This window comes from Bufo gargarizans, chromosome 9 (assembly GCF_014858855.1).
Source record: "Bufo gargarizans isolate SCDJY-AF-19 chromosome 9, ASM1485885v1, whole genome shotgun sequence".
Taxonomy (NCBI): Eukaryota; Metazoa; Chordata; class Amphibia; order Anura; family Bufonidae; genus Bufo; species Bufo gargarizans.
The window spans coordinates 43,827,255-43,835,851 of NC_058088.1; the positions used below are offsets into that span (position 1 = coordinate 43,827,255).

Consider the following 8,597-nt stretch of genomic DNA (forward strand, 5'->3'; position numbering starts at 1 on the left):
AAATCGGTATCAGGAGGCAGAAGGTCAGGAGTTAAAGTTTTATTTTGATTGTTTCAAGTTATCCCCTATCCACAGGATAGGGCAGGGACCTCCAACCTTCAGCAGTCCAACTGTTGTAAAACCATAACTCCCAGCATGCTCCATTCTCTTCTGTGTAGTTTCTGAGAACAGCTGAGCAAGTGTGCATTCTGGGAGTTGTAGTTTCACAACAGCTGGAGTGCCAAAGGTTGCTTACCTCTGGGATAGGGGATAACTATTAGATCGGTGGGGGTCCTACCGCTGGACCCCCACCTATCACAATAATGGGGACCCAGTAGCACCTGCAGCCCCTCTAAAATAAAGGAGCGGCCCTATGCAAATGTCCTGTGGACAGGGGATAACTTGAAACAACAGAATACCCCTTTAAGGCCTCCTGCACACCACAGTATTTTTTAACGTCCCGCAAAACGTGGTTCCGTTGTACCGTGATCCGTGCCCGTTTTTTCTTCCGTAGGTCTTCCGTGGTTTTTGGAGGATCCACGGACATGAAAAATGAAAAAAAAATCTAAGTCAAGTTTGCTATTGAAATGATAGGAAAAAACGGACACGGATCACGGACACGGATCACTGACGCGGATGACAATCTTGTGTGCATCCGTGATTTTTCACGGACCCATTGACTTGAATGGGTCCGTGAGCCGCTGGCCGTGAAAAAAATAGGACAGGTCCTATTTTTTTCACGGCCAGGAAACACGGATCACGGATGCGGCTGCAAAACGGTGCATTTTCCGATTTTTCCACGGACTGTAGGAGAGTACCTGGGGTGGTAGTAGACGGGAGGTACGTGCCACCGGGGGTCCTGGCCCCGGTGGAGTAAGAGCCAGAAAAGTGCATTTTGCAGCGGTTATGCTGTTAACACAGCGGATCCGGCCCAGCTCTTATTGGGAGCAGGCAGATATGCGGGCGGGTGCCTGTCTCCCCACGGTCCAGGCCAGGTTTTGCAGGGAAGGGTTAAAACCTGACCAGCAACAAGGGTGTGGTGTGCAATGTGAAGCTTCTGTGTTCTCTGGCTGTGAGAGTGAGAAGTGGAGGTGAGCTGGGCTGTGTGCTGAGGCCTGTGGAGGACTGTGCAGGATCCTGCAGCTGAAACCAGGAGGGATCTGTGTCCTGTGGCTAGAAGCAAGACCCATGGACTTACTTCACCAAGGAGAAAAAGGTGACATTACTCCTGGCTTTAAATAGACTTTGCTTTATGTGACTGAAACAGGCCTCAAGTAGCCTGCAGCAGGGACTTGCTGTGTTTGAACTATTATTTTGCTGTTGTGTGTGACCACCCTCCCTATGAACTGCACCGTCTTTCACTTGTATGCACCGTGTGAATAAACAAAGCATCGTGTTTTACACCAAGACCATTCTGTGTTGCCTCTATACTGCACTCGCTACCACTGCCTACCAGAGCGGATCCCCACAGGACCCATTGAAAGTCAATGGGACCGCAGAAAAACACTTTAAACGGGACAACGGCCACGGGTGCACACAACGGTCGTGTGCAGGAGGCCTAAAGGGGTTATACCATAAGTAATGTAAAAAGATGAGAACCAGATATCATATAGTACTTGAGAATTAAACTTAAAGGGGTTCTCCAAGAGTATAAAATGTCCCCCCATGTGCCGGGCACCCCATATGGATTATATTTACCCCGGTTCCCGCTCCCGTCGCCACTCCTGGTCCCCGTACCGCCGCTGCTGCTTCTCCCTGCACACGGCTGAAAACATTTGGTGTCGTGGGGGAGGGAGCAGTCAATGGCAGACGGGAATGGGGGGGGGAGCCTCCCTAGCATCGCCGGTGAAGCTACAGAGGCTTGTCCCCGTCCCTACCTGCTATTGGCTGCTCTCCCCCGACACCAGATGTTTTCGGGGACCAGTAGCGGCGCCGGGAGTGGGGATTGGGATAAGTATATTCCATGTGGGGTGCCCGGCACATGAGGGGACATTTTATATTCTTGGAGAACCCCTTTTAAAACAAGTCCTGTACACCACATGGATCCAAAGAACTGCAAATACTCTGCCAGATTTATATCATGCTGACAGTTCAGGGGGCATGCACTGTCTCAGAGGGCGTGTTCTTTCTGCTACCGCTGGTGGCCGTTGAAGGATGGAACTGAACATGTGCGCCCACCTCAGTAAACTGGACAGAGAATTTAGAAAAAGAGCAAACAGCAGGTGGCGCTATACAGATACATTTCAGTGAATAACTCAGTGGCTATAATTTTTAGTCCAAAAAAAGAGAATAAAGCATGGATTGCACATCCCCATGCTATGCATTGATCTATTATTGCTTCTCAGGGTACATAATAGTATACCAAGCCCTAATCTACATGACATAAGGCATTAGTATATGTTTAGATTAAAATGCATAGGCCCACTCACCACACCAAGGTTGGCTCTAAAGTGGGTACCTACTCTAAATTGGTCCAGTACCACATGGCGACCACTGCCACTGCAATGCCTAGGCCTCAGTTTGTACTTCCTGAGACCACATGAAGAGGTGAGCTTTTGACATCTGTTCACATGGTGCGGTGCTGCATGGCGGCTCCTGTTGCTGCAGTGCTGTGCCTGTGGGTTGGTGTTGCCCAGTGCCAGGGGAGGCTTAGTCTGACAGCAGGTGTGCTGTTGGATGACTGGGTCGCTCTGCCTGCTGGTGTGGTGTTGTGGCGGCAGTGGTCGCTATGTGGCGCTGCACCAAATAAGAGTGGGTACCCACTAGTAGAGGCTACCTTGGGGTGCTGAGTGGGCCTATGCATTTTGATCAATACGTATAACGCCTCATGTAAGGTATGTAGATTAGGGCTTGGTATACTATTATTTACGCTGAGAAGCATTGCATAGCATAGGGGTGTGCGATCCAAGCTTTATTTGGCGGGGGGGGGGGGGAGAGTTCTATCATTTTTAGTTACATGAAATTAGAAAAGTGTTCAGATCTAGATGCTGGTTTGAAAACTGTAGAACATTTTTCGTGGGACAACCCCTTTAAGTCAAGCATAGGAAATCATGACTCCAAACTGGAATATGGCCAGGAAACTCACCCCAGGGTTAGGAACTAGGGATGAGCGAATCGACTTCAGATTAAACATCCAAATTTTATTCGCATAAAACTTCATTCTAAGGCCTCATGCACACGACCGTTGTGTGCACCCGTGGCCGTTGTGCCGTTAGACGTTTTTTTCAGCGGCTCCATTGACTTTCAATGGGGCCGTTGAAAACTCGGCTTGTGCACCGTTTTTACACCGCGCCCGTTACCCGTGTTTCGAGGCCGTGAAAAAAAAAATATAACCTGTCCTATTTTTTTTTCACGGCTAACGGATCGCGGCCCCATTCAAGTCAATGGGACCGTGAAAATATGTGGTTGCACACCCGATTGTCGTCCGCGCCCGTTTTATTTAATAATTTTGCCATGGCCAAACTGTCTGCCAAATCTAGAGCCAATAAATTGTAAAAAAAAAAAAGATACAGGAAGTATTAGGTCACTGGTTATGCTAATTTCTAGCCACCTGTGCCTAACAGCTTCTGTGTGGTGAGGCAGACATTTTAGACTCCATAGAACAACCATGCCACGGTGGAATGTGGAGAAACTCATAACCCTGGTCCAGGAGAGGCCCGAGCTCTGGGATACCAGAGCCAATTCCTATTTGGACCGAGGGCGGAAAGATGCTGCATGGGAGCAAGTGGCCCGCAGCATGAGGAGTACAGAATGGGCCAAAGCAGATAGCCGAGGCCGAGCAGATTTAGGTAAGTGATAGCAATGTAGTTCTGCTGTCCTTGTCCTCTGTGTGGCAAAATGATGTCGTTTTAACCACCTCCGGACCGCCTAACGCAGATGTGCGGTCCGGAGGTGGCAGTGCTGCGCACAGTCACGCATATACGCGTCATCTCGCGAGACGCGAGATTACGCGACTATGCGTATGCGCAGTTCGCGCCGGCATTTCGCACAGAAGTATTTCGTCAGCAACCTGCCAGCCAATGATCGTGGCTGGCAGGTTGCTGATTTTTAAAAATCCAATCAAAGTGCCAGATAGCAGATCATATTAGTAAATATGATCTGTTATATGGCTGCCTGCTCCTCTGCTGGTTCTTTTCGTCGGTTGGATCCAGCAGAGGAGCAGGCTTCACAGTGAGTACACCAAACGGCACACTTAGCCCCTGATCACCCCCCTGAACCCCAATTAACCCTTTGATCACCCCTGTCAATCACAAGTGAAAAGAAAAAAGTGATCAGTGCAAACTGTCTTTCCGCCCTCGGTCCAAATAGGAATTGGCTCTGGTATCCCAGAGCTCGGGCCTCTCCTGGACCAGGGTTATGAGTTTCTCCGTATCGCTAATCAGCATTTGTACTTTTATAGTATCTGGAAGTGATCAAAACTGATCACGGTCAGATCTATAATAGTACTAGTGTCACTTTAGTTCGCCCTCCACCCAAAACGCAGTGTTTGCCCGATCAGGCCTGATCGGTCGCCCACACGTGCGTTCGCCCACACCCGCCCCACCGCAGTGACAAAAAAAAAATATTTTTTTGATCACTGCACATTCACTTTACACGCACTGCGGCGATAAAAAAATCAGTTTTGATATTTTTTATCAACCGCAGCAGCCTCCGGTACTTCGCTAGGCTCCCCTTTGTAAGACAGGCTTGCTTTTTTTTTCTTGGGTAGTCTCAGGGAATACCCCTAAATTTAGTTGCCCACATGTCTAAACTCCCTGAGGTCACAATAATGTTTTTTTTTTGGAACACCATCATTTGGCATAAAGGCCTGTACATGGTTTGTAAATGAGACGTCTAATAAATACCAGACCATGCCTTTTCTAACTTTATATGGCTGTCCCTCCCTTTGCTACAGCATACAGTACTCATGTGTAATCACATGTCTGGGTACTTTTTTATGGGTGAGACGTGTCCTTGTAATTGAGCATCTTACAGTTGTCACCTTCACATATTGTTATGAATTTTAGTTCAAATGGCTTGCACGACTCGTCTCCTCCATCATTAACCTCTTCATTAGTATCCACACCCCAGCATGACTGTACCATGTGTTGGTCAATTTGGTGATGTTGGTGCTTTTTCCTTTGTCTTTGAGGTGTTTTTTGCCTCCTTGAACAATTGGAATGTATTATACTATTTATTATTGTTGTTTCTAAAAGTGTGACTTATATGTCATTTCTTAATAGTAAAACAAACTAAGACCAGATGGGCAAGCTGCCGGGACCAGTTCCGGAGGGAGGTCACCAGCAAAGGCCGGAGCGGTGAGGGCCCATCGCGCAAACGGCCTTACATATATACCCCACAGCTTCAATTTTTAAGGCCAGTTATGGATTTGAGGCCGTAAGTTATTTTAATGATACTTAAAAAATTAATTATTGATGTAAATGTACAATTGCATCTGGGTAAGCAAAAGCTTCCAAGAAAGTAATGGGTTGAGTTGGGTTGTACTGTAGAAGACCTATCCTTTCAGTTGGTCAGCCATGTCATAACTGACTCCATCACGCTCTTTTCAAATTAAAACTCCCAGCATGCAAGAATGGATGTAAGCTAACCAGTCCTGCTTGGAGTTGTAGTTGTGCATCAGCTGGCGGGCATCAGTTTGTACAAGCCTAGTGTTGGTGGTCTCCATCATTTCAGGGGGTGAGTCACACCAGGCACCACAGCTGCAGATCTGTATGATTAGACGACACGTGCAGTGCGCAGATTGCGCCTCTCCTCTCTGGTTTGTACCTGTTGAAGCAATTTATTTATGGTCCAGGAACATATATGTTTGCAATGTGACCAGGAATAGAGAAGGGAGATGACATGGGCACACTGCACGCATTATCCCCTCATACAGTTGATAAGTGTGTTTGTCGTTTGTTGGTCACACACCAATATATTCTTTTATACATATCCTATGGATAGGTATGATTATTGAGAAAGATGACTAATCCCTCCCTATTTTTTGGGAGCCCTGAATACTGGTATTTTTAGTAAAATCCAATTGGCTGCGGGAAATGTGTGCTCTACCCCAAACCAAATAATTAAAGGTTTGGTAAATTGTTAGCCAAAAGGTATTTGACTGGGCATTGATATTGGTAACTTTGATTGGCACAAACCATGACATGGATTCTTTACTTTGAACATCTTAGGCCCCATGCACACGGCCGTTGTTCACAGCCGTGTGCGGGCCGTGGAACCGCGGCCTGGATCCCTCCTGAGAGCAGGAGCGCACGGCGTCACTGGTTGCTATGACGCCGTGCGCCCCCTGCTGCCGGCACAGTACAGTAATACACTGGTATAGATCGTACCAGTGTATTACTGTACTGTGCCGGCAGCAGGGAGCGCACGGCGTCATAGCAACCAGTGACGCCGTGCGCTCCTGCTCTCAGGAGGGATCCAGGCCGCGGTTCCACGGCCCGCACACGGCTGTGAAACACGGCCGTGTGCATGGGGCCTAAGATTGCAAAAAACAAATCCGATGTTAATGGATTCGAAGGATGTTGCAACTACGCTTCACCAGCCGCATTTTAAGTAATACTCCCACCATGCTCAAGTGTTGCCTGGTACATGTTTTGACTATTTAAATGATGTTGGACTGGGTTAACATTACATCTTGTATGTTTGGATGGTGGTATTGGGGCACATACAGACGAGATGGCCTGATTCTCAGCAGTGGGGTTGGTCCTTGAATGACTAATCCTCTTCTGAGGCTGGACAGCTCCAAACGGCCCACAATGTTTTCCCATCTCAGTTTCATGATCACTTTTCCACACTTGGCCCTTTGTAACATTTAAAATGTATTATAAATATGCTTCTCTCTATTCACATCAAAGATGTTATGCATTGTGTAATATCAAATATCAGATGTTTGCTGACACTCCGTATATATATTTTGGATACACATGGCTGTTTCCGCCAAAGTTAAATGATGTACTTTTTTAAAGATGTAAGCAAATGTTAATATTTGTATTTATGTTTCTTTCAATTACAGTACTGTGGACAGTCTGGAAGCCTCGGAGGAATCCGACACAGCCGGGAGTGAAACCCCTGCGGTCTTCTCCCCCGCCACAAGTCCCGCTGCAACGCCAATTGAGGACCCTGAGGACTCGGCACAGGGCCAGGACCCACTCCCACTGGCTAGTCCACCTCGTCATGTCCAGCCCCAGCCAAGACGGCGCCGCCAAGTCCCTCCCTCTTCCTCTGGGCCAGAGAGTCGGGAAGCAATTGATGCCCGAGTCATTGATTTTCTGGCCCAGAGGAGGAGTGATGGCAAGGAGGAGAAAATGTTGAGGGGACTCGGGCCGCTACTGCAGCAGGTCCCTGCGAATGAGCAGCCAGACTGCATGGCTTGCTTAAACATGGTGATCAAAATGTTTATTTGCCCCAACCATGGAGACCTCATTGGGCCATTAAATGCGTTGAAACTCAACATTGAAAATGCAGGCCAGCAGCCAAATCCTGCGCCATATTCATTCCCTCCCCAACCCACCCAAGGCCCTTCTTATGCCCCCCCCCCCCCCCCCCCCCAGTACCTTCCACCTCAGGGGCCTATTCATCCTGGGGGCCAGCCCCTTTACCAGCCCCGTTTACCAACTGGTGCCCCAACACAGGCCCAGGTTAGGCCACGGTCCACATTTGCATCGGGCTCATTCACGCGGGACCTTCTTGATTTGTAATTTGGGAGGGTTGTTTTATATTAAGCACTTTATTTTTATGTTATTTGTGTGTTGTTAGATTATTTTCATTGCCAGTGTTTTGGGTGACCCCTTATTTTGACTAAAGTATGGTTTGGGGCCCAAAAAATTGACTATTGTTTTATTTGCACACTACACACAACATGTACATTTAAAAATGCATTCTAAAACAAAAGCTACACACACTGTATCTCAGAAAGCCACACTTTATTTGGACAATCAAGATCTTTATTTAGGGTTCCTGTGCAGATGAGGTATTAGAAAACTTTTTGGACCATACAAGCAAAATATCAAGATGTTTGTGAAAATTTCCATTTAGACAGAAACATCATTAATATTTAGTTAGATGTATGTTTAAATATGTGATGTCCAAAAAATCTCAGCCCGCAAGCCCACGTCAAGGGTCCTCATTATCTTGCGAGTCCCTACACTCAACTAACACAATCATTTTTAGTAATTTAGCTAGAAAATAAAAAAAACTAAAGAGCCCAGAAGATTTCAAAACCTGCCACGAATAGCGTCCCTCTGCCACGGCAAAGACCCCTCTGGGCTGATAAAGTAGTCTGCAAAGAGTTCCCGAACTGCAATGCCTGCAGTCCCAGGTCGTCTATGCAGGGTCCTTTCCAAACCCAAATCTGATGACGTAGGAAGATCTTCCATGTCAAGAGAAGAGGAAGCCTCGTGAATCCTGGTGAAGTTGTGTAGAACAACACAAGCTTGAATCACCAGGGTAGCATTCTCCGGATCCATCTGTATGGATGACAGAAACACCCTCCACTTGCTAGAGAGTATCCCGAAAGCGCACTCCACATACCGACGGGCACGAGTCAACCGGTAGTTAAAGATACGCCTCCTGACATCCAAACCACGCTTTGGGAAGGGCCGCATAACATGTGGAGTCAA

General features: G+C 47.4%; 1 protein-coding gene across 1 annotated transcript; it reads left to right on the top strand.

The window, feature by feature from the left end:
- The first annotated feature begins 1,155 nt into the window (after positions 1 to 1,155).
- LOC122919769 lies at positions 1,156 to 7,763 on the top strand. Its single transcript, XM_044268953.1, has 4 exons — positions 1,156 to 1,195; positions 5,202 to 5,355; positions 6,992 to 7,494; positions 7,735 to 7,763. The coding sequence occupies exons 1-4, from the start codon at positions 1,168 to 1,170 to the stop codon at positions 7,761 to 7,763; spliced, it is 714 nt and encodes a 237-aa protein (XP_044124888.1). The 5' UTR covers positions 1,156 to 1,167.
- The last annotated feature ends 834 nt before the right edge of the window (positions 7,764 to 8,597 follow it).

Bases quoted from the DNA above. Each gene is read 5' to 3' on its own strand.
- LOC122919769 (XM_044268953.1), top strand. From the start codon at position 1,168: ATGGACTTACTTCACCAAGGAGAAAAAG. The intron at 1,196-5,201 runs GTGACATTACTC...ATTTCTTAATAG, and splicing joins ACTTCACCAAGGAGAAAAAG to TAAAACAAACTAAGACCAGA. The intron at 5,356-6,991 runs GTAAGTTATTTT...TTTCAATTACAG, and splicing joins CCAGTTATGGATTTGAGGCC to TACTGTGGACAGTCTGGAAG.